The 26,735-nt window shown below is 36.0% G+C and overlaps 2 protein-coding genes across 2 annotated transcripts in view; one reads left to right on the top strand and one right to left on the bottom strand.

The window, feature by feature from the left end:
- The window catches only part of LOC100013503 (cytochrome P450 3A4-like), a 32,063-nt gene extending 28,239 nt beyond the window's left edge, over nt 1-3,824 (bottom strand). The window contains exon 1 of the mRNA XM_056806463.1: nt 3,484-3,824. Coding sequence (XP_056662441.1) covers nt 3,484-3,560 — 77 coding nt within the window. The 5' untranslated portion in view covers nt 3,561-3,824. The remainder of the gene's footprint in view (nt 1-3,483) is intronic.
- A 17,260-nt stretch (nt 3,825-21,084) lies between these two features.
- LOC100013543 (centriole, cilia and spindle-associated protein-like) lies at nt 21,085-22,024 on the top strand. The gene has a single exon (XM_056804630.1). It carries the CDS (start codon nt 21,181-21,183, stop codon nt 21,961-21,963), a length of 783 nt encoding a protein of 260 aa, XP_056660608.1. The 5' UTR covers nt 21,085-21,180; the 3' UTR covers nt 21,964-22,024.
- The last annotated feature ends 4,711 nt before the right edge of the window (nt 22,025-26,735 follow it).

Below are 26,735 nucleotides of genomic sequence, written 5' to 3'. Positions count from 1 at the left end.
CAAGGTAGCATAATGCATAAAGCAACAGGTCTGGAGTTGAAAAATCTGGATTCTAATTTGACCTCAGACACTTCCTAGATGTGTGATCATAGTCAAGTCACTTAACCCTAATTGCCTAGTATTTACTGTTCTTCTGCCTTGTACCCAATACTTAGTAATGATTCTTAGATAGAAAGAGTTCTTGATATATGATAAAGGTTTTAAAAAGAACTTGTATGAGATCTCATTCATCATCTGCATCTTAAATAGTGATGTTTCACCATGTACATTTTAGTTTCCTTTTTTCTTGTTTAGGTGTATCTATCTATTTTGTTTATAACCACAAAGTGAGTTCAATAAATATTATAAATTATATTACTTTATGTTGTCATATATTATATTATACCTATTTTAGGCATGGTATTTTTCCTTTATTAACCTCAATTTCTTCATAAATAAAGCAAATGAACAAATGAAAAACTCCTTCTTAGTCCTCATTCTATGTCCTTTAAACTCTGTAGTACATCATTACCCTCCGCCAGCAGTGGCTCAAAACTGAAAACATTGGCAGTTCTGATTTCCAATATGGGTTTAGGATGATGGAATCCTAAAGCTAGACTCTTAGGGGGGATTCATGGTCCATTTTCAGAATCCCTTTATTCTATGAATGATATATCTGAGGCTGAGAAATTCAAATCTTTGACCAAGGTCACATGGGTAAATGAGCATCATGAAAGAGATCTGAATTTAGATCCTCTCATTCAAGAGCCCATTGTCACACTAGTTTCCAGGTGCCTCCTAAGTCATGAATGTTGCTCTGATTTTGGCATGAAGGCAAAAGAATCCCAAAGTATAGAATGTTGATATTTCCTCAATGCTATCATCTCTGGTGGCAATTATGATTCTCCAAAACCAGTTAGTTAAAGAACAAATCATAGAAACAATTAATAACTTCATTGAAGAAAATGACAATGGTGAGACATCCTTTCAAAACCTATGGGATGCAGCCAAAGCAGTACTCAGGGGGAAGTTTATATCCTTGAGTTCATATATTAACAAATTAAGAAGGGCAGAGGTCAATGAATTGGGCATGCAAATTAAAAAATTAGAAAGTGAACAAATTAAAAATCCTCAGATGAAGACTAAATTAGAGATCCTAAAACTCAAAGGAGAAATTAATAAAATTGAAAGTCAAAGAACTATTGATTTAATAAATAAGACTAGAAGCTGGTACTTTGAAAAAACAAATAAAATAGACAAAGTACTAGTCAGTCTAATTAAAAAAAGGAAAGAAATAAACCAAATTGACAGTATCCAAGATGAAAAAGGAGACCTCACCTCTAATGAAGAGGAAATTAAGGCAATCATTAAAAACTACTATGCCCAATTATATGGCAACAAATATGGTAATCTAGGTGATATGGATGAATACTTACAAAAATATAAATTGCCTAGACTAAAAGAGCAAGAAATACATTACCTTAACAACCCCATTTCAGAAAAATAAATTGAACAAGCCATCAAAGAATTCCCTAAGAAAAAATCCCCAGGTCCAGATGGATTCACAAATGAATTCTATCAAACATTCAAAGAACAACTAATCCCAATATTAAACAAACTATTTGACAGAATAGGCCAAGAAGGAGTTCTACCAAATTCATTCTACGACACAAACATGGTACTGATCCCAAAGCCAGGCAGGTCAAAAACAGAGAAAGAAAACTATAGACCAATCTCCCTAATGAATATAGACACAAAAATCTTAAATAGGATACTAGCAAAAAGACTCCAGCAAGTCATCACAGGGGTCATCCACTATGACCAGGCAGGATTCGTACCAGGAATGCAAGGATGGTTCAATATTAGGAAAACCATCCACATAATTGACCATATTAACAAGCAAACTGACAAAAATCACATGATTATGTCAATAGATGAAGAAAAAGCCTTTGATAAAATACAACACCCATTCCTATTGAAAACACTAGAAAGTATAGGAATAGAAGGGCCTTTCCTAAAAATAATAAACAGTATATATCTAAAACCATCAGCAAACATCATCTGCAATGGGGATAAACTAGAAGCCTTTCCAATAAGATCAGGAGTAAAATAAAGATGCCCATTATCACCTCTATTATTTAATATTGTACTAGAAACACTAGCAGTAGCAATTAGAGAAGAAAAAGAAATTGAAGGTATTAAAATTGGCAATGAGGAGACCAAGCTATCACTCTTTGCAGACGATATGATGGTTTACTTAAGGAATCCTAGAGAATCAAACAAAAAGTTACTCGAAATAATCTCTGGTGGCAATTGATTGCTCTAAGAAACTTGGATATTGGAATTATAACATTACAGTCTCTTTGTTCAATAACACCTTCATTTGTTCCAAGCTGGTCAATTTTTGTATACAATAGGAGAATTAGATCCAAGTTCTCTCTAATCACTTATAGGGGATTTTGAAAACCCTCACTTACAAGGTGGTTGTAAATATCTGCTTCTACTATCTGGAAAAAATTGGTATGATTTGGATGCTTCAGGGGAAAAATGAACAGAAACATTTACAAAATTTTATTCAAATGAAGAGAACAAACGGAATAAACAAAGACTCATGAACAAAAATTTATGTGTTACGCAGTATAGCCTTTACAACAATCAGAAGCCTTAAAAAATACAGGCAGCAAAGCAATGATTGAGGGTTGGGGAGAAGGGAGGCAATACCTTCTCTTGGATCTCCTTCAAGGACAGGAGTTTGAGTTTCATCAGCTTGTGGGGTTTTGCAGAACTAGACAATTTATTAACATGTGGTTTTTGAATACAAGAAAAAATTCTGCCCTGATGTAGAACTAGTTGACCAGTTTTCTAGTTCCCTACCATTCCAGGATAGCAATTGGTTAAAAGGGTTTGATGGAACATAAAAAGAATGCTCGCCTTTTGGACTTCTCCACCTCCACTGCAAAGCCTCAGGGAAAAAAGTGTTTAGAAACATATCAAAGAGAATCCCTATAACCACATCAATAGAAATGACTATAACATTCTGTGATTGAGATGAGTATGAATAAACTGTAATTTCTGGACATCAGAACATACCTTTTAAACTCTAAAAATTAAAATAATGAAGAGAAAACATAGAAAGGCAAGAATAAAAACAACCAGTTGATATGGACATAGGTTTCCTCAAGGACTTTGCTTTTAAATCATTTCACCACTAATATCAGAATTTTATCAAACAATATACTTTTTGAGTTTTTGATCAAAAAGTTTATAGCTTTTCTTTGGAATCTTTTCTCAAATTTTATGTAAATTAATTTAGACTTTTTTAAAGGTCATGATTTTCAGTTATGAAAATTTTTTAAATTACAAATATAACCTTACATACATTGTGCAAAGAGCAGAAGCAACTAAAAGCCAGTCATTGTGAAAAATCTTATGACAGTCACAATGCAGATCGCCCAATTCTCTGGAAAATTATAAACAGGAAAATAATAACAGGTTCTCACTTACAGATACAGAAGAGTCAGGAAGACAACGATGAGTGTCCAGGTTCCAGCACTCAAACTTGGAATGATATTCATTGTCATACTTTCCAGTCAGTTTTTTCTTCTTTTCTCTTTGCCAATTTGCTTCTTATGTCTTAGTTCTTTTTACCTAACTTCAAATCCTAGTATAATTTCCTAACCACTTTTGAAAGGAATTTATAGGCTGAATTAAAAAGGCAGGGTTAAAGGGATAACCAATGAAATGATGATCTAGTAGGAAGTTTTATGGATATTTTATAAATTTACATCCCTATGGTCTCTTAGTTTTCCCCTGTTGACCCAATGTGGGGATTACTGCATAGTATTTGGTGATGGTTAGTAAAGTTCAAAAAACAATCATTAACTTTAGACATTTAAAAAATGTAATAAAACAAATATCTTTGATCCTTATCAGAAATAATAAGGACAAATCCAGGGTGGAGTTAAAGTTTTATGGAAGTCTAAAGTATAAATGAAATAGTCAACAATCATTTACTAAGGGACCATATGTCTAGACAATACACTTAGCTTTTAGGATAAAAAAAAATTCTGACTGTATGAGTATAGAAAGTCATGAGTCTTGGATCCATGAAAAAGGTGAACTTGGAATCAGGAGAAATTAGTCTATCACCTTTGGACTCTATGATTGTGGACAATGTGCTTTACATTGTAGGACCTTGCATTTCTCATCAATAAAATGAGAGACTCAGAGATCTCAAAGGTCTCTTCAAGCTCTACCTGTTTCATTTTTGAGCCTTAATTATCTGAGAAATGAAGAAAAGAAAACCAAAATACATTCCTGATGGGTTTCTTGTGAAATTCAAAAGAATGAATCTATACAATGTGCTTTGAAAACTTTAAATATTAATGAAACATCTGCTAATGAAACAGTACTGTGCAAAACCCTAAATTGTTGCAAGAACAGAGAAATGTCCACTCTATTTTCTCTAATCATCTGCAGAAAAACATCCCAAAGGTAGAAGTCTGTAGCAAAGTTCCATAATGCAACTTTATAAAGCCCAGTTGTTGCCCAGAGTTAGAGACATCATATCAAGGTAAATGAAAAGCCTCAGATACTAATTAACTGCTAGCTTCCAACTTCTGATCAGAAAAAGTTTTCCTTTTCCTTTTCCCTAACTCACATAATCATATGATTTCAGAGTTGAAAAGGTCCTTAAAGGTAATCCTTCTACAACACACACAAGAACAAACATCTTATCTGCCACAAGCCAAGCAAGTGCTCTTCCAACCTTTCTCTGAAGACCTCCCAAGAGGAAGAACCCACTACTTCCTGAGGCAACCCAATTTCTGACTAGTTCTAATCATTAGGAATATTCTTTTTTTAATGGCTTAGTAAAATGGTAAAAAAAAAATAGTAAAATAGTAAAAAAAAATGGCTTAGTAAAAGCCATTTATCTCCCTGTAACTTCCATGTGTAACTATTAGTAGCTTTAAGAGCCTGGATTATAGGAACAAAAATCAGATTTTTGATCAGGCTACCAAAAACCAATAAATTAATTTATCAGTATCCTCTCAGTGAAAAAAAAACAGAGGCATAAAACATCCTGAGTAATTAAACACAAATTATTATTATTATTACTAATTAACCTAATTGTTCAGCCCTCCACTGGTTGAAGACATCACCAATTGGTAAAAAGCTAAGGAGAAAGGACTTCCGGTCAAGATGGTGGCGTAGAAGCAGCGAAAGTTCAGACCTCGGAAACCCTTCCTTACCTATCGCAAACAGAGTGCTCCTAGGCCACCAAAATTCAAGCTGAACAACAGGATAGACCTGGGGAAACCTCCTCCTGGACCTGGATCAAAAGGTACCATACCCCAAAAGCCAGAACCCTAGATCACTCGGATCTAAGGGGTAGACAGAAAGAAGGTCCCAGGACCCATCCCCCCCAACCCAGAGTGCTGAGCCCATGGCAGCAGCGGGAACCTCAGGGCTCTGAGGACTCACCTTGAAAGCAACCTGAGCCAGTCTCCGGGGCGCCCAACACAGATGGCAGGGAAACATAGAGAGAAGGGGGAAACTTGTAACCCCCTGGCTGGGTCCTTCCATCTGAGTCTCAAGGGAGGTCCTAGCTTTAGGGCACCAGCTGAACCCAATCCCATCAGGAGCCCTCAGAGCTACTGAAAGGACAGAAAACTCAGGGCTGGCAAAGGGGTTGCTCCGAAGAGCTTACCTTGAAAGTAACCCGGGCCAGATTCCGTGCGTTCAACACACACTGTGGAAGAGGAGGTTGCTGCTTTTTTTTCTTCCTTTTTTTGGCTCAGGGAACTCCGGGGAGCCATCAGAGACCAGGCAAGCCATGACCCCTCCCCCCTTAGAGAGCAGGGTCTTCTGAAAGAACCAGCTGAACCTAATCCCATCAGGACCCCTCAGAGCCCAGAGAGGCCACACATCTCCCCCTTAGAGAGCAGGGTCTTCTGAAAAAACAGAAACCTAGAGGCAAAGTCAAGATGGCAGCCTAGAAGGAGCATAGACCTGGCAGCCTGGCCAGAGCTTTGGAGATCCTCCATATCTGATCCAGCCATCCAGGAAGTTTAAAACTCAGAGTAAACCCAGCCCAACTAAGCTGAACTCAATCCCATCAAAAGTCTCCAGAACACAGGGAAGCCCAGGCTCCCCATCCATCCTCATTGACTGCTGGACTTTAAGCCAATCAAAAGCCTCCAGAGGACAGGAAAGCTCAAACCCCCAACAACCCTCCCTCAGAGATTACACCAAGAGATCCTCTGTTAAAGCTTCAAGAGGGGAGACTTATAGAAGTACCCAAAAAACAAAAAAATGAGAGGAACAAGAGCATAGACAAATACGGGGAGTAAAGAAGGGGTGAGTTTGAGCAAACAACAGAAACAGAAGAAAGAAACTACAATAGACAGCTACTACTCACCAAATGGAACAGAGGGGGAGAGATCAGCAAACGATAAGCCAGAAATCCCAGCGAATTGGATACAGGCTATGGAAGAACTCAAAACACAACTAAGAGAGGCTGAAGACAATTGGGAAAAGAACTTAAAAATTAAGATAAGTCATCTGGAAACAGAGGCACTTGAAATAAAACAAGAAAATAGTGTCCTGAAAGCCAAAATCAACCAGTTGGAAAATGAGGCAAAGGAGATGAAAGATGAGGCAAAGAAGATGAAAGACGAGATAAAGAGGATGAAAGACAATCTTCAAAGAAAATCAGACCAGAAGGAAAAAGACGACCAAAAAGCCAGAGATGAAATCCAATCTTTAAGAACCAGAGTAAAACAACTAGAATCAAGTGACCTCACAAGGCAGCAGGACACTATAAAACAAAACAAAAAGAATGAAAAAATTGAGGAAAATGTGAAGCATCTCATTCACAAAACAGACAATTTAGAAAATCGTTCAAGAAGAGACAATTTAAGAATAATTGGACTACCAGAAGACCACGACAAAAGAAAAAGCCTGGACATAATACTAGAGGAAATTATCCAGGAAAACTGTCCTGAGATCCCAGAACAAGAAGGAAAAGTGGAGATTGAAAGAATCCACAGATCACCCCCTGTATTTAATCCCCAACTGACAACACCAAGAAATGTTATAGACAAATTCAAAAACAATCAGATGAAAGAACAGGTATTACAAGCTGCCAAGAAGAAGCCATTCAGATACCATGGAAACATGGTGAGGATAACACAGGATGTGTCTGCCTCCACACTGAAGGACCAAAAGGCATGGAATATGATATTCCGGAAAGCAAGGGAACTAGGCCTACAGCCAAGAATAAAATACCCATCAAAACTGACTATATTCTTACAGGGGAAAGTATGGTCATTTAACACAACAGAAGAGTTCCAGGCATTCATAAATAAAAGACCAGACCTGAACAGATGAAGTCCAACCACAGAACTCAAGAGAATCATCAAAAGGTAATTAAAAAAGAGGGGGAAAACAACAACAACAAAAAAAATTTTTTAAGAGACTCAATAAGTTAAAATGATATGTATCCCTATGAGAAAAGAGGTCATTGGCAACTCTTAAAAACTGTTGCTATCACCTAAGCAGCTAGAAGAACTACACTCAGAGGGAACAGTGACAAACTGTATAGGATGAAAGGACAAGACATAAATAGATATATAGATATATGCATGCATAAATACATATACATGTGTATGTATATATATATACATGACTAAAAAAGAAAAGAGGTTATGACTAAAAGAAATGACTAAAAGTTATGACTAAAAAGTTATGACTAAAAGAAAAAAATGAGGGTAAATTTATATGTCACAAAGAAGCTCATGGCGGGAGGGGGGAGAACATCGATACACTGGAAGGGTAAAGAGGTTGGAGATAGGAAATACTCAACTCTTATGTACTTTGAAACTGACCCAAAGAGGGAAGAACAATCCAATCCATTGGGGAAGAGAATAGATTTGCGCCCTATAGGGGAGTAGAAGGGTGAAAAACAGACTGGTGGGGAGGGAAGCAGTACAAGGGAGGGAGAGGGTGGGGGGGAAATTTTTAAAAGACTATAGGGGAAAATAAGGGAGGGAATAAGAAGGGAGGAGGGTAGAAAGGGAAATACAAGTGGGACTGATTTAAAGTAAATCACTGGACTAAAAGGCAGAGCTGAAGAAGAAAGGTTAGAATTAGGGAAGGATATCAAAATGCCAGGGAGTCCACAAATGACAGTCATAACATTGAACGTGAATGGGATGAACTCACCCATAAAAAGAAGACAAATAGCAGAATGGATTAGAATCCAAAACCCTACCATATGTTGTCTCCAAGAAACACACATGAGGCGGGTAGACACCCACAAGGTCAGAATTAAAGGATGGAGTAAGACCTTCTGGGCCTCAACTGACAGAAAGAAGGCAGGAGTGGTAATCATGATATCTGATAAAGCCAAAGCAAAAATAGACCTGATCAAAAGGGATAGGGAAGATAATTATATTTTGTTAAAAGGGACTTTAGATAATGAGGTAATATCACTAATCAACATATATGCACCAAATAATATAGCACCCAAATTTCTAATGGAGATACTAGGAGAATTGAAGGAAGAAATAGACAGTAAAACCATATTAGTGGGAGACTTGAACCAACCATTATCAAATTTAGATAAATCAAATCAACAAAATAAATAAAAAAGAGGTAAAAGAAGTGAATGAAATCTTAGAAAAATTAGAATTAATAGACATATGGAGAAAAATAAATAGGGATAAAAAGGAATACACCTTCTTCTCAGTACCACATGGCACATTCACAAAGATTGACCATACATTAGGTCACAGAAACATGGCACACAAATGCAGAAAAGCAGAAATAATAAATGCAGCCTTTTCAGACCACAAGGCAATAAAAATAACAATCAGTAATGGTACATGGAAAACCAAATCAAAAACTAATTGGAAATTAAACAATATGATACTCCAAAATCATTTAGTTAGAGAAGAAATCATAGAAACAATTAATAATTTCATCGAGGAAAATGACGATGGCGAGACATCCTTTCAAACCTTTTGGGATGCAGCCAAAGCAGTAATCAGAGGTAAATTCATATCCCTGAGGGCATATATTAACAAACTAGGGAGAGCAGAGATCAATCAATTGGAAATGCAAATAAAAAAAAATCGAAAGCGATCAAATTAAAAACCCTCAGCAGAAAACCAAACTAGAAATCCTAAAAATTAAGGGAGAAATTAATAAAATCGAAAGTGATAGAACTATTGATTTAATAAATAAGACAAGAAGCTGGTACTTTGAAAAAACAAACAGACAAAGTACTAGTCAGTCTAATTAAAAAAAGGAAAGAAATAAACCAAATTGACAGTATCTAAGATGAAAAGGGGGACATCACCTCTGATGAAGAGGAAATTAAGGCAATCATTAAAAATTACTTTGCCCAATTATATGGCAATAAATATACCAATTTAAGTGATATGGATGGATATATACAAAAATACAAACTGCCTAGGCTAACAGAAGAAGAAATAGAATTCTTAAATAATCCCACATCAGAAAATGAAATCCAACAGGCCATCAAAGAACTTCCTAAGAAAAAATCCCCAGGGCCTGATGGATTCACCAGTGAATTCTATCAAACATTCAGAGAACAGTTAATCCCAATACTATACAAACTATTTGACAGAATAAGCAAAGAGGGAGTTCTACCAAACTCCTTTTATGACACAAACATGGTACTGATTCCAAAACCAGGCAGGTCAAAAACAGAGAAAGAAAACTATACACCAATCTCCCTAATGAATATAGATGCAAAAATCTTAAATAGGATACTAGCAAAAAGACTCCAGCAAGTGATGAGAAGGGTCATCCACCATGATCAAGTAGGATTTATACCAGGGATGCAGGGCTGGTTCAATATTAGGAAAACCATCCACATAATTGACCACATCAACAAGCAAACCAACAAGAACCACATGATTATCTCAATAGACGCAGAAAAAGCCTTTGATAAAATACAACACCCATTCCTATTAAAAACACTAGAAAGCATAGGAATAGAAGGGTCATTCCTAAAAATAATAAACAGTATATATCTAAAACCATCAGCTAATATCATCTGCAATGGGGATAAACTAGATGCATTCCCAATAAGATCAGGAGTGAAACAAGGATGCCCATTATCACCTCTACTATTTGACATTGTACTAGAAACACGAGCAGTAGCAATTAGAGAAGAAAAAGAAATTGAAGGCATCAAAATAGGCAAGGAAGAGACCAAGTTATCACTCTTTGCAGATGACATGATGGTATACTTAAAGAATCCTAGAGATTCAACCAAAAAGCTAATTGAAATAATCAACAACTTTACCAAAGTTGCAGGATACAAAATAAACCCGCATAAGTCATCAGCATTTCTATATATCTCCAACACAGCTCAGCAGCAAAAATTAGAAAGAGAAATCCTATTCAAAATCACCTTAGACAAAATAAAATACCTAGGAATCTATCTCCCGAGACAAACACAGGGACTATATGAACATAATATTTGAAAAGTGACACTAAAGAGCAAGGACATATCCAAAGGAGGACAAGCAAGATTGGTAGGTGTACTAGTGGGAGAGCAGGAACCAAAGCTTGACAAGTCTTAGAAAGGGAGAGAACAGATTAAAAAAAAATCACCTCTCCCACACATAGCTGCCCCAGAGAAGGTGAAGTTGGATCAATGTCCAGAGCTGAAAGGTACAGAGGAAATTCCTTTCAGTCTCTGATTTCTCTTTCCTTCACTGGATGGATATTATCTTAAACCCATTAGTACATTTGAAGAATGAGATTTTCAGTTCTTCTAAATTAATAAGGTCTATTTATTGTTTGGGGATTCAGGAATAGTAGGTTTAGGGCAGAGGGAAAATGGAAAATCCCTATTTCTATTTTCAACCTAAATTCCCTTCAGGGCTTGAGGTCTCAGGTCAGGTTCCCTGAGGACCGTTGGGGAGTCAGGCTTGTATAATTTCCTGATATGGAGAGATACAGTTTTTGAAGATATCAATGGAAATCTTCTGGGTGGATAGTTTCTTGTATTCCCCAAAGGGAAAAAATCTCTATCCACCACTATTGAGGAAAGATGGCTAATCTAAATTCTTCAGATCAATGAGGGATTATAACAGGTTAAGCTCAGTGAGATGATCTTCTTCCTTTCAGCTCAGAAGGGATAAGAGCGCCTTTTCAACTGTCCATCTGCTTTTCTTGGCTGGGGTTTCTAACACTATCCCCTGTTGCCAGCCAAAGTTCCATTTCCTTCCTGCATGAGGTTTCCTTGTAAATCAATTCCTTGCAGTGCAGTCTGTACCTCTCTTGTCCACATAGGGATCATTAGGTCATGTTATTTGAAGATCATTTGAAGGAAGCTAGGATGTTTTAGTTGACAGAGAAAGTGAAAGTATGCTAGCTGGCTTCAAATGTTTGAGAATTGTCACACTGAAGAGAGATTAGACTTAATTTACACAGCAGTGGAGAGAACTAATGTCAACTATGGAATTTAGAGGGTGATAGATGTTTGTCTGATGGGGTAGTGGGAGGAAATTCTTGATGATTAGAGTTAATCCATAAGTGGAATTGTGCCCTTTTGGGTTTGGGGAGGGCATCTAGGTGGCTCAATAGATTAAGATCCAGGCCTAGAGATGGGAGGTCCTGGGTTCAAATATGGCCTCAGATACTTCCTAGTTCTGTGACCCTGGACAAGTTAGTTAATCCCATATGCCTAGCCCTTGCCCTTCTGTCTTAGAGTTGTTACTAAGGCAGAAAGTAAAGGCTTGGAACAAAAAAGTAGTGGGTTTCCCTTCTTTCGAGGTTTTCAAAGAAGGGGTAAATGAATACTTGTTTGGCATGCTGCAGAAAACATATTTTGTTCATATATGGTCTATAATAAAATGGCCTTTGAGGTCTATTTCAACTCTGAAATCATATGAGTATGTGCTTTATTAAAGAAGATGAATAGATTTTTTTCACCTATCAGTAGCTGGGAAGATGTCTCTGGTTAGTATCTAGGATTTGGTTGCATTGTGGGGCTTCTTTGAAGACTTCTTCCTAGATCCCTTCCATGAATTATGACTTATGAACATATGGTGAACATTTCTCCCAACTCCAACTTTTTGGTATCTTGTGCAACATAGGTATCTGTTTCTGCCTCATTTGTGGATGGTAATCTTAATGAGAATTAACATTTATATAACATTTAAGGTTTGAAAAGGATATTAAATGCTTTAGTTCCTTGGAGTTTCATAACAAATACTTCAGGATGGTACTATAAGTTTCACAGATGAGAATGCTAAGATTCAAAGATTTATCTAGAGCTAGACAGGATCTTAGAGTCCTCTGAATCCAATTCTTTCTTTATAAGGAAAAACGAGGTTCAGAGACATTGAGTAAGAAGTGATACAGATTATAAATTGTAGTGTGTGTATTCAAACTTGTTTCATGGATTCCCATTTATCTCATTTTTATGGTACCATGACTCATGACTTGCCCCCACTTATGTGTTTATTATCAGCCAAGGTTTTTGTATTTCTAGCATCTAGTATAGAGAATACAATAGGCATTTAATAAATGTTGGTTGAATGTTTTTGTACTTTAGATTTTAATGAAACTTTAACTCTCCTCTGACTTTGTCATCATTGTTTCTGATAAGGATTCAAAGTTTGGATGATCACTTATTTAAAAATCATTAAGTTTAATGATTATTCTTTGAACTTAACTGACCACCAAAAGAAACTACAAATTTTGTAGGCTTGACCAAACAAATTGGCTAGGTTAATTATTATTTTCTGAACTTGATTGACCATCAAAAGGTACAATAAATTTTGCTTTTCAACAATGAATCAGTAAAAACTTTGAAACTTCAGTGATTCAAGATTTGTGAGGATTCATAAAACTTCCAAGCTAAATCCTCATTTAAATTAGCTCTCTTTTAAATAGATCTAGTGCATTTTCTACTTGACTTGACAGAACACTAAATTGCATCTATAAAGGTATATGTAAAATCTTATACTTGGTTTGAAAAAATGACCACAGCAGAAGATGGGATTGGTTTGGCTAAATACTAGTTTAAAAATATTCTCAAAGGGTATGAAAAACATGACATGGAAGCCAAAAAATCCAAATGTAGTCTTAGTCTCCATGAAAGAGATATTATGACCTGAGTGAGGGAGATGATAGCCTCACTGTCATATGACCTGGTGAGATAAAATACTTAATATTAGATCTATGTGTGCCACATTTGAGAGCATACCTAAAGTAGGACGTTAAGGTTGGTAGGGACCTTTGCTCCATTCCATCTGAGGATGAATTGAAGAACTAGAAATGTTTTGTTTGGGCAAAAGATAAAATAAGAGAGTATATTAACTTTATTTGAAAAGTTGTCATATGGAAGGGGGAATTAGATTTGATTTACATGGCATCAGAGAACAGAACTAGGACCAACCATGGAACTTATAGGGAAATAGATGTTGGCTTGATGGAAGTAGAAAATTCCCTAGAATTAGTATCATCTAGAAATGGAATTGTGATTTCTTAGGACATAGTAGGTTTTGCTCTTGTGGATTTGTCTTTAAACAAAGGCTGGATGAACACTTCCTTGGTATGCTGTAGACAAGGTATTTGTTCTTGTACATCATGTAGCAAAATGGCTTTTAAAATCCCTTTCAACTAAGAAATCACATGATTATTTGATTTAAGAAAGGGGAGAATTTTTTTTTCCAGTCAGTAGTTGGAATGTATCAGTAGCCAAAGCTTTTCAGTTTGTCTTGGGAGAATAGTTCTCACCCTTGTCAGCAGCTGAGATTTGGTTACATTGTGAAGTTTCTCTGGAGATTTCTCTTCTATGAGGAAGCCTAGAGAACATTTGGTGGATACATGCCCCTCATCTCAATATTTCGGTATCTTGCTTGCTATCGCCATGTCTTATTCTCCTTCATTTTCAAAAGGCAGTTTTTAATAATAGATATTATTGATGTAGCATTTAGTTATCAAATAATTTTGTATACATTAATTTTTTGTGTGTTTCACATCAAACCAATAGAAAAGGGTGCTATAAATGTTGTTTTGCCCTTTTCTCAGATAAAAATGCTGAGGCTGAACGATGTTATATCTAGGAGCTGGATGGAACATTTAAACTTTTTCAATCAAGTCCCCTTATTTTATTGATGATATAACATGAGGCCCTGTGATATAAAGCAAATTTTCCATGATCATAGAAGTCATAGGTGGCAGATTCTCAAGAATACAAGATCACTTTTTTTCATTGTTCTATAACTCATGACTTGACCATGCACATGCAGTATAATTGTGACAGACTGGGTTTTGTCTTTGTATTCCAAGGATATAAAATGCCTGGCACATAGTAGGTACTTAGTAAATTGATGTTGATAATAAATTTGTTTGATGAGTTAGTGCTGGTAGTGCAATCTCTACAAGCTGATGAGACCATGATGAAAATTCTGTATGGGTAGAAAAACTAATGTAGACTTAACTAGAAATATCATATTCACCCTCTCCTCTCCTACCTCAGACTTCACTACTTTTATTTTTGAAAGGCTTAGTCCATCTTTTAATTATGCCCCAAAGAACATATATATAATATTATAATTTGTATTATATTATATATTCATATTTATAATGTATATAAGATATTCAATATAGTATGTACATAAAATTATACAGAAATATACTATTGTTTTATATATCATAACTATATAATTATATATAACATATATGTATAAAATAAATATATGCATATATTTTTTTCTCCTGGGTGTTTATCCCTTGTATGTTGATTAGTTTACCACAAAATTAGACAGTGGGCCTTAAGAAGCAATATCAATGGCAATCCCAAGGTATCAAAAGACCTTTCTGAGTAAGGACCAGAATGCTGATCAAGAGAGCACTGACCACACTTCTTCCCAGATTTCACCTGCTTAGAAACACCAAAATCTTCTAAAATCCCCAGATCGAGCTCTGAAAACAGCAATATGAAAAAGTCTGAAACTTCACACACACACACACACACACACATACACACACACACACTCCAGAATCCAACATTAAATTATAATAATTAATTAAAGTTCAAGTTAATAAATAGGGTGGAAAATGAGTAAACAATAACAAAAAGAAACTATAAAAATGTATTATGGTAACAGGGAAAATGAAGACACAAACTCAAAAGAAGACAATGAAAACAATAGCTATAAGAGAAGCCTCCAAAAATTGTGAATTGGCCCCAGATCCAATAGAAATTCCTTGAAGAGCTAAAAAGTCTTTTGAAATCAAATAATAATGGCAAAGGAAAAATTAGGTAAAGAAATGATAAGTGATAAAGAAGTTAAGGAGATGACTGGAACTTAGGAAAAGTTAGATATTATTGACAACTCGAGTAAACTGAATGGACATAGAAAAGAGATTACATTTTTCTCAGTTGTACATGACACATTTCCCGAAACTGGCTGTATATTAAGGCATAAAACCCTCACCACCAAATGTAGAAAAGCAGAAATATTAAATGGATCCTTTTCAGACTTAATGCATTAAAATTTAACAAAGGGTCTTGGAGTCATATATTAAAGGCTAATGAGAACAAAGAACAAGTCAAAGAAATATATTTTATTAAAAGGAATGATAACAATGAGACAACATTCCAAAAATTTGTGGTATGAAGCCAAAAGGGAAAATTAATATCTTAATTGGGCATGCAACTAAAAAAATTAGAAAAAGAACAAATTAAGACTCCTTAGTTGGGGGCAGCTGGGTAGCTCAGTGGATTGAGAATCAGGCCAAGAGACAGGAGGTCCTAGGTTCAAATCTGTCCTCAGACACTTCCTGAGCTGTGTGACCCTGGGCAAGTCACTTCACCCCCATTGCCTAGCCCTTACCACTCTTCTGCCTTGGAGCCAATATACAGTATTGACTCCATGACAGATGGTAAGGGTTTTTTTAAAAAAAACTCTTTGGTTAAACACCACAAAATGAAAATCCTAAAAATCAAAGGAGAGATTAATAAAATTGAATATTTAAAAAATGAATTAATAAATAAAACTAGGAGCTTGTTTTATGAGCTAGATCCAATAACAAAGTTAAGGAATATAGTCTAGCAATTCTAGATTTCAAACTATATTATAAAGCTATAATTACTAAAACAATCTGGTTCTTACTAAGAAATAGAATGATGGATTAGTGGAATAGATAAGGTACATAATACATATTATGCTCCATGATTAGGTATTATACATACTTCTGATTTTGATTATGTATTATAGGTATGGATAATACCTAACCATGCAACATAATAGCTAGCCATGTAGCGAAAGAAAACAAAAACAAAATAAAACAATTACAATAAAGGAAGCAAAAAATATCTATACTTCATTTGGTATCCAGAATTCATTGGTTCTTTCTGGGAGGAAGGGAGAAAATTTGAAACTTAAAATGCTACTTAAAATTTTTTACATGTAATTTGGAAATATTTAATGAAATTAATACTAGACATAATCAAAAACCAAAATGAGGCAGTGGTAACCACTAAATTACAGTGAAAATGTATTTAAAAATTCATTGAAATTATTTGATTTGCACTTTAGACTTTAATTAAACTTTAACTTTACTTTGGCTTTGTCACCACTATTCCTGATAAGAACATGATACTTTTGCATCATATATTTAAAAGTGATCAAGGTTAATTATTGTTTTGTGAACTTGACTGACCATCAAGGGATACTATAAGTTTTTTCTCACAGTACAATAAAGTTAAACCCTGAAACTTTAGAGATTAATCTTTATATGGGATTTGTAAAACTAAGAACTAGACAATTTGGGTTAAGTGAATTGGTCAGGATCACAGAACTAGGAAATGTCAGAGGTCAAATTTGAACCCAGGTCCTCCTAATTCTAGGTCTAGTGTACCATTCACTATGCTACCTAGCTGCCTTTTGCTACCTTTATTTTTTTCTAAAGGCTTCTGATGACTTCAACAACTATTCTCTAATTACAATCTATGAGATATATGTGTTTTGCTTATGGTTCTTTGTTTACTCTCTGGTGCATAGTTAGTTTTCCACTAAATGAGACACTGGTCACTACTAAAGGACAGTGATACATACACAGAAGAGTTTCATGAAGTTTACTTTTCATTTCTTCCTACAGACTTTGAATTGCACTAATTTGTTTTGGAAGTAAAAAGTCACATTCAGATATTTTTTGTTTACCAGTTTTTTTCAGAATCTCCTGTAAGCAAATAGTGGGGACTTAGTCTAATTCTCTACATGGATAAGTAAATTGACCAGGTTTTAGGAAAAGAAGCTATTATTTAATAGGCAGATAGTTTAATGTCATAATCCCACTATCCAGATTTCATTTTTAGAGGTATCGGGTAGCAGCAAAAAACCATAGAGCTGAGGAAATGTCAACATCTCACACTATAGGATCCTTTTGCATTCACACTAAGATAACTGAAACATTAATGGCTTAAGAGGTATCTAGTAAATGAAAATAAAAATGAGAGAGAGCCTAAATCAGATCTCTTGTGATTCTCAATTACGTATTTGACCTTGGCCAAGGACTTAAATTTCTGAGTCTCAATTTTCTCATTCATAGAATGGAAAGACTTAGAAGATGGACTCTGAAGGCCCCTATAGTTGTAGAATTGTAATATTGTCATCCTAAGTTCCCTACTGAAGTCAGAGCTGCCATTGTGTGCTGCTTTAAGCTTCTGTTGGCTGAGGGTAATGATGTGTTACAATGCATTTAAAGGACCATAAGATATGAGACCTCTGAAAGACCTTTGGGATTATCTGCTACAACTCCATCAATTTCTCCCTCATTTGACAGATGAAAAACTTGAAGTTAAGAAAGAAGCTGCCTGCCTAAGAATACATTGATATATGACAGCATAATAGAATGTAATATTTATAATATAATATGATTTAATATAATGTATTTATAGAACCCATTTCTTTGAGGTTATAATCAGCAAACAAAAACAGCTAAGAAAAAGAAAGGAAACTATATTCTGAATGATGAAATAATATTAATATATTGAATTGCATATTAGATATTGAATGACATATTAATCAGATACTTAAAAATTATTAAAAACTTGATTGTGAAATCTAAATTTAATCAGATGAGCTAGCTTTCAGAATCTTACCGCACACTCAAGCATATTGAAATAGAATCAAGTGAAGCAACATATTAATAGCAAGGTAAGAAAATGATATAGTTCCCCATGAAAACTTGCTAGAATTTTTTTAACCATATTTGACCCAGTGTTCCTTCCTTCTATTTTTTTCTTTTATATAAAGATGTAGTTACAGTGTACGGAGTAATCATTCTGATTTTGTTGATTTTGCTTTACCTTATCTCATAAGACTTCTTCCATATTTCCTCATGTATATCAACCATTATTATTTTGTTGAAGGGGGGTTCCATTATATTTGACTATGATAACTTGCTGTAATTAGTTTACTCAATTTTAAACATATTGTATTTGTCCAGCTTTCTGCTTTTGAAAATTAAATCTCAACAAATATGTTTTTATGTGCATGAGTGTTTAAAATTTCGTGTTTTAAAAAATTATTTAAGGGATACTTTCCTGGTAAAAGAATTGCTTGATTACAAATTATATTCAGTTTTGTGATTCACATAGTATATAGCCACATTGCTCTCCAAAATATTTTGATTCCAAAGTCTCACCAACAATATATTGGGGTCTCTGAGTCCTCTTATTCCCACCAAGAAATGGACATAACTGATTATTAAGCTCTGGAATATGTTCTCATGTGGTGCAATAAATTCAAAGGCATCTATAAATGGAAACACAGGAAGTACCTCACCAACTCCCACCTTGATTTGGACTCTGTGCTGAAGATCCTCCCTTTTAATGCCAAACATTTTCAGTAAACCCATCTCCTTATTCAGAACAAAATTTTTTGAGGAATTAAAGCTGTGACCCTCCCAAAGTATCTTGAATAGGTATACAATGAACCTGTTAGGCTGTAGAATATAATCAAAGAATTAAAAAAGGAATTTAGTGAAGAAGGAATTTAGGAAGTAAAGGAAGAAGGAAAGTTGAGAAGAAATATGGAAGCAAGCAAGCAAGAATGCATCAAGTGTTATGAATAAAAAATAATATTGGAGACCTCACACAAAATGTATAAGTATTTATTAGTAAAGATAAAGAAAGAGAGAAATAAAGTTTCCAGACTTTCTATCCTAAAGTAAGATCTAGTCCCAGATTCCAGCCCAGTGAGTTCCCCTCCAGGCTGATGCTCATCAAAGATGACTATAAAGATACTGGTGCAGAATGACTGATAAGGTGAGACCAGAGACTCAACAGAGGTATGGAAACCCAGAGACTCCCCCCACCCCACAGCTTCCCATAATGGATTTTCAAACCTCAGCTAAACTCCCCCATCCCTGAATCCTTCTATTGGCTCAAAACCTCAATATCTTATATTTCCATGACCTTCTGGCCTTTGTGACAACATAACACTGCCAGCTGGCAGACCCAGAAAGGTAACTGTGGCACTCCTCTATCCATCCGCTGAGTTGAGTCTTTCCATAAAATGATCCACAAGTATTATTTGTAAGGAGGATAAACTAGAAGTCATTCCAGTAAGATTAAGAGTAAAATGAGGATGCCCATTATAACCAGTACTATTTAATATTAGATTAGAAATAGTAATAAGGGAAGAAAGGGCAAAGAGGAAACAAAAGTATAGATTTTTGCAAATGATATGATAGCATATATTGAAAATGCTAAATTCAATTAAAAATTAGCTGAAACTATCAATAATTTTAGCAATGTAGTAAGACACAAAATAAATCCAAACAAATAATTAACATTTCTATATATTACTAATAGTGACCTGTAAGAAGAAATTGGAAGAGAAAACCCATTTAAATTAACAATAGGCAGAATAAAATGGCTGGGAGTACACCTGTCAAAACAAACCTAGGAATTGCATAAATATAATTATAAAATGGTTTTTACAAAAATAAAATCAGATTTAAAGAATTGGAGAAATATTAGTTGCTCATGGGTGGATAGAACCAATATATTTAAAATGACAATCTTACCAAAGTAATCTACTTATTCAATGTCATCTCAATTAACCTACCAAAAATCATTTCATTGAGCTAGAAAAAATAATAACAAATTCATTACAATAAAAGGTCAAGAATGTCCATAGAATTTATGAAAATAATGGAAAGGGAAAAAATCTAGCTTAACTATAGTTTATAGTAGACAATCAAAATTACCTGGTACTGGCTAAAATAATAGAAAGACCAGAAGAACAGAACAGACATACAATAAGCAGTGGTAATAGATTATAGCACCCTTGTATTTAACAAAAGTAGAGATCAAATAATTTTGGGATAAGAATTCATTATTTGTTGAAAGTTGTTGGGAAAATTGGAAAGTAGTTTGGCTGGAATTAGATATAGACAAATGTTTTAACCCATTTACTATGATAAGATCAAAATGGATACATGACAAATGTAAAGGGAGTTATCATAAGAAAATCAGAAGAACAGGAAGCATATTACTTCTCAGAATTATGAATAGGAAATAACAAAAAAGAGACAGAGAGCATTGTGATATATAAAATAGAGATAATTTTGGTCACATTGATTTTTTAAATTTTTATTTATTCATATAAAACTTCTTTTTTAAATTTGGATTTTTAATTTTAATAAATTTCCACATAAGTTTTCTGAAGTTATATGATCCATATTGTTTCTCTTTCATTTTCCCTCCCCATTCCTAGAGCTGACAAGCAATTCAGTCTAGGTTATTCATGTGATTACATTAAATTTAAAAGGTTTTGTACAAATAAAACTAATGTAGTCACTATTAGAAGGAATAGAAAATTTTGTAGAGTTTTTCAGATAGAGTTCTCCTATCTAAAATAGATAGAGATCTTTGTCAAAATTTTAAGAATATGAGCCTTTCCTTAATTGACAAATGGCCAAAAGATATGCCCATTGGTTGGGGTAGGTAAGGCTGAACAAGTTGTTGTATATGATTGTGATGGAATACTATTGTGCTGTAAAAAATGATAAGCAGGTTAGTTAAGAAATGGAAAGAGGTGGAGGAGGAAAGAGGAGAGAGGCATCAGAAGAGGAAGGGAAACCGCGGCCGGGGGGCCGGCTGGTCCCGCTGGCTCCCGCTGGGCGGGGACCATGCATTGTGGGAGCAAGGTGAAGAGCGAATACATGAAGCGCTACAAAGTCCCCAAGTGGGACACTTGTGGCCCGTACTACCAGGAGCTATTGCATTATCGCCTGAGTCGGCGGCTACTGGAGCAGACGCACAACCCCTGGTTATGGGACGGCTGGGGGTCTTCCAGCAACTCGGACGATTCCTCATCTTCTGGAGGTGGTGGGGCCTCCACGCCCCTGGGTCCCCAGGGAGCTTCGGCCCCTTCTCCACCCCAGACTCCCCTCAAGCCCGAAAGAGAGGAAGAGGAACTAGGAGTGGAAGAGAAAGGGGCCGAGGCATCTGAGGATGAGGACGCTGCCAGCCTCCCAGAAACACCAGGGAAAAACACACAAGAAAAAAATAAACAGCAAATGAAAGTGAAAAAACAACAGATAGCAGTGAAAGACAAACTAATGGATAACACAGATCATCCTCCACAACGTGCTTTGCTTTCTGGAGCTAATAAGAAAACAGCTAAAAGTCCTCAAAGACCAAGTAAAACAAAAGAAGTCAAACATCCATTTGCTCTTTATGGCTGGGGGGAAAAACAGACAGATACTGGGAGCCAGAAAACACATAATGTATGTGCTTCTGCTTCAGAACAACAGTTTCATGAGTCAGCATTACGAGCCAAGAACAGAAGACAAGTGGAAAAAAGAAAACTGGTCAGTCAGAGACAAAGAGAGGTGCAGAAACACAGAAGGAACAAGCCTTCCTCTTCATGGATGACAGAGTACATGAGATGCTACTCAGCAAGAGCTTGATGAAAGAAAAATGTGCTTAGATGACCTCATTAAAAACAGGACATTGGCTTGAGAAACACAATGATTATGGAAGGGTTTGCTTAGAGAATTCCCAAAAGAGTGTTATTTTCGTGTATTCTGATAACCTACATTCGTAGTAGGGTGGATAGCGGAAGCTATAGACATTTGAAATTATTCATGATGATCATTTCCTAGGTCTTTGGTATTCTTGTGTTTTTGAGGCATTTTTATCTTAGGAGCAAATGGCACAAAATGCCTTTTTAGTGACAAGTTTTATAAGACACTTAGTAATTGGTTTTTCATAATTATAGACAGAGCCCATTCTTTCTCATGAACATCCACAAACCCTGTAGAGAGTAAGATGGTTCCATTTTGGACTTAAGACGCCTGTTTTCAATTATACGAGTGGAAGAATCAGTAATAAAAGAGCCATCATTCCTGATAGCTATTCTGATCCCTACCATCTTGTGAAACAAGTTCTGGTAAAAGTTCTATTTAGCTTATTTCTCTATGAATTCATTATCATTTCATGTGGACAAGTAAAATTTAAACTTGTCTAGGGCTTAATCTCATTTTTTCTCCTTGCTGGTTTGGGCACTTAATTGATTTAATAATCCAAATACATTCCTATTGAGAGATATGTGCAATGAATATTTTAGGATAAGACTGAAGGAATTTTTTGAGTCAAAGACTGCCACAAGTTAAATTTTTTACAGCAGAACTTTAAGAGCACACTACTGATGACTTAATAATTACTTGCTGAATCTGAGTTGTGGCCCTATTTTAATCATGTATTTTTGACACTTGTATGACAACTGGCTTTTAAGAATAAATGGGCTTCAGAGCAGTAAATTTTAAAATTTGTTCTCAAAGTTAGAATATATTTGTAAGTATTGAAGTTCTGGATCTGATCAGAAATGGGGAAATTGGAGAAATGATATCAGCAGCCTCATTTCCTCTTGCATTGCTTTTCTTCTTCAAAGCTAATTCAACAGTAAGCAAATGTTGGCTTTTAACAGTGTTCCTCAAACTTATGAATTCATTGGCATTCCTTATTGATATTCTTATGTCATGACATATCTCAGGGAATGATTATGTGCTTCCCTGCATATGTGTAAGAATTCAAGAGGAATTATCTTTCTTTGGGGCTCCAAAATGTCCTTAATAAGTATAGTTTTCAGCTAAGTAGGAATATGGCTTCTTTTTCTGCCCATTAGGGATGGAGACTTGATTATGGGACCTGATTACTAAAGATCCTTGAAGGGAAAGGGAAAATCAAGCATATGTAGCTCTAGCAGCAAGCATGAACAAAAATTATGTGTTATTATAACAGGTGCTTTTAGATGTGAGACTAAACACTCCCAAGTTTTTATTCTCAGTCTTTAGAACAATGCCAACAACTATAGTGTATATATCCACTCTTCATGATATTTTTTTCTTTCCTTATCTGGTCTTTAAATATATTCTACTTGTTTAGTTATAAATAGGTTAGGTTTTGAAAGCTGATTTCTAAATAGTAATAAACTTTCTTCTTAATTGTGTTTCTTGATCTTTATATGGTTTTGAGGTTCATTCACTTGTTCAGAGAGCTGTCTGTGCCAGTCATTGAACCATATGAGTTAAATCAAATCTCTTTATTCTGTATATCATTACCAAAACCAAATCACCAATGCATGTCAGCACTTCTGGTAATAATACTTTAAAGTCATTATTTGTTTATTAAGCGATAAACATTGAAAGTACCAAATGTCCAAAGGAATGTTGCAATGACTGGTAGTTATGTAAATGGATGTAAAATTCAGTGTTCTCACATGGTCAGGTTTAGTAATCAAGCTTAAACTTTTCATATTGCATCTGACAATCAGCACTGCGAAGTAAGATAGAATTTAAATGTTTAAAAATAGCCCTAGAAACTTCATTTTCAAATCAACTTTTTTTTAAAAAGTCAGTCTTTTCTAGTCTAGAAAACTGACTTGCCTGTAACTTAGTACTAAAAATCCAGACAGACTCACAGAAAACTAAAGGCTAAAAATGACCAAAATAATTTTGTTCAAAAACTACCAGAAGCAAAAAGGTAAATAAAGTTTTAATTGTATTTTTGATACCTACTACTAACTTACACTGATTTCTTTAAAAGTGACTATAGTAATCCTGTCAGTTTTTTAGGGGTGGGTGGAACACTAATTCAACTCTTCTTTCATTAGATTACAATTTATGACACTTTTTCTTAGGCTTTGAAACAATTCTGTGATCATGCAATTTTTTCCTTTCTTATAAACAAAGATAATTTCCCATGATGCTATTACCAGTTCTCTGTGATAACTTATTAGAAAATAAAGTAATATAAATAATTTCATATGGAAGAAGTCTGAGACTGAGAATGGGATATTTTAAAATATAGAAGAAAAGATATTTAAAGAAGAAAATGTTGCTATGAGATTTCCCCCTCTCCAATTTTAGCTTTAATATCTTAGTTTAAAAACTATCTTAGTTAAAAATCTTTTGCCATCAGTGTGCTCCTTTCCTTTTGCTGAGTTCCTTTTTCCTTCACCTTCAAAGCAGTAATAGAATTTTGAAAGCAGTAGCAGCTGTGTGGGTAAATAAAAGTGACTATTTCCTTCTCTCCCTGTTCCTTAAAACTTAAAGAACAAAACAAAACAATAACAGCAACAATCTAATAATGTATTAAAAACAACAACAACAAACTCTTCTCGTGGCTCTTTATCTAGAAATTTTTATATACTACTCTACCTATTATTTTTGTATGTTTATTTTTGGTCAAATGTGTTAAGCAAATATATGAAATTCAATGTCCTTATCATAATGAAAATATTAATGAATAGAAGATTCAGATGGGGTCTTTAACTTATTTGAAGATAGAAATATAGACCCTTGAGTAGCTGCTCTATTTTGACTTTGCTTAGGTTTTATGTGCTTGGATTAGATGCAAAATCAGTTGTTAAAATTGTAAGGGAATGATAATAGTGTGCCTTGTTTGGGGCCACTTCTCTGTTTTAGAAAACAGCTAAGTGATGTCAAGGTAAGGTTCAGATTAATGATGTGGCTACTGCAAATTGATTGTCTAAAAGGAAATGATCCCACATAATATGCTTTACAAAATGAGTCTTACTGGAGGTGGAGTCAAGATGGCGGCTTAGAAGCAGCAAAAGTTCAGACCTCTAAAAACCCTTCCTTACCAATCACAAACTGAATGCTCCTAGGGGACTGAAATTCAAACTTAACAACAGGACAGAGGTGGGAAACCCTCCTTCTGGACTCAATTCAAAAGTTATGCCCCCCCAAAAAAAGCCGGAATCTGAGAACAATCAGGTCTAAGGGGAAGGCAGAAGGAAGGTCCCAGGGCCCCTCCCCCCAAACCTAGATAGCTGAGCCCCCAGAGGCAGCAGCAGCAGGAACCTCTGGGCAGGCAAAGATGCTGGTCTGGAGGGTGTACCTTGAGAGCAACCTGGGCCAGGCTCAGAGCATCCAACACAGGTGGCAGGGAAGCAGTCAGAGAGAGACCAAAGAGTCTGCAGCCCTGTGGCTAGGTCCTTCAATCTGGCTCCAGTCTCACCAGAGGTTTTTGCCTCTGGGTACATCCAGACCAACCCAGTTGAACCTAATCCCATCAGGAGTCCTCAGAGCTCAGGGAAGCCAGGACCCCTACCCCCCTAGAGTAAAGGGCCTACCCCAAGGACAGGAAGCTCTGAGCAGGCAAAGGCACTGGTGTACCTTGCGGACAGTGCTGTACCAGGCTCAGAGCATGGAATGCAGGCAGCAGAGAAGCAGCTGGAGAATTGGAGAGAGCCTGGGTGACTGAGACCTTCCATTTGGCTCCAGCATTCTGGGAGTCTTTTGGCCTCAGAGCACATAGAGCCCAACCCAGTTGAACTTAATCCGATCAAAAGCCTCCAGAGGACAGGGAAGCCAACATTCCTCCCCCAGAGACTGTACCAAGAGATCTGACAAAGCTCCAAGAGGGGAGACTAACAGCCCCAGAACCAAAAAAAAAAAATGAGAGGAGCAAGAGCACAGGCAAATACAGGGAGCAAATAACAGAAAAAGAGAAAGAAATTACAATAGACAGCTTCTGTACAGAAGCTTCTTCTGAAAGAACCAGGTGAACCTAATCCCATCAAGAGCCCTCAGAGCTACTGAAAGGACAGAAAACTCAGGGCTGGCAAAGGGGTTGCTCCAAAGAGCTTACCTTGAAAGCAACCCGGGCCAGTTTCTGGGCATTCAACACAGACTGTGGAAGAGGATGTTGCTGCTTTTCTTTTTCTTCCTTTTTTTTGGCTCAGGGATCATTCGGCCCACACCACCTTAACCTAATCCCATCAGGAGCCATCAGAGTCCAGGCAAGCCACGACCCCTCCCCCCTTAGAGAGCAGGGTCTTCTGAAAGAACCAGCTGAACCTAATCCCATCAGAAGCCCTCAGAGCTACTGAAAGGACAGAAAACTCAGGGCTGGCAAAGGGGTTGCTCCATAGAGCTTACCTTGAAAGTAACCCCGGCCAGTTTCTGGGCACTCAACACAGACAGTGGAAGAGGAGGTTGCTGTTTTTTTTTTCTTCCTTTTTTTGGCTCAGGGATCATTCGGCCCACACCACCTGAACCTAATCCCATCAGGAGCCCTCAGAGTCAAGGCAAGCCACAACCCCTCCCCCCTTAGAGAGCAGGGTCTTCTGAAAAAACAGAAACCTAGAGGCAAAGTCAAGATGGCAGCCTAGAAGGAGCATAGACCTGGCAGCCTGGCCAGAGCCTTGGAGATC

This window comes from Monodelphis domestica, chromosome 7 (assembly GCF_027887165.1).
Source record: "Monodelphis domestica isolate mMonDom1 chromosome 7, mMonDom1.pri, whole genome shotgun sequence".
Lineage (NCBI taxonomy): Eukaryota > Metazoa > Chordata > Mammalia > Didelphimorphia > Didelphidae > Monodelphis > Monodelphis domestica.
Note: the sequence above shows the minus strand (reverse complement) of the source record. Positions and strands in the feature narration are given on the sequence as shown.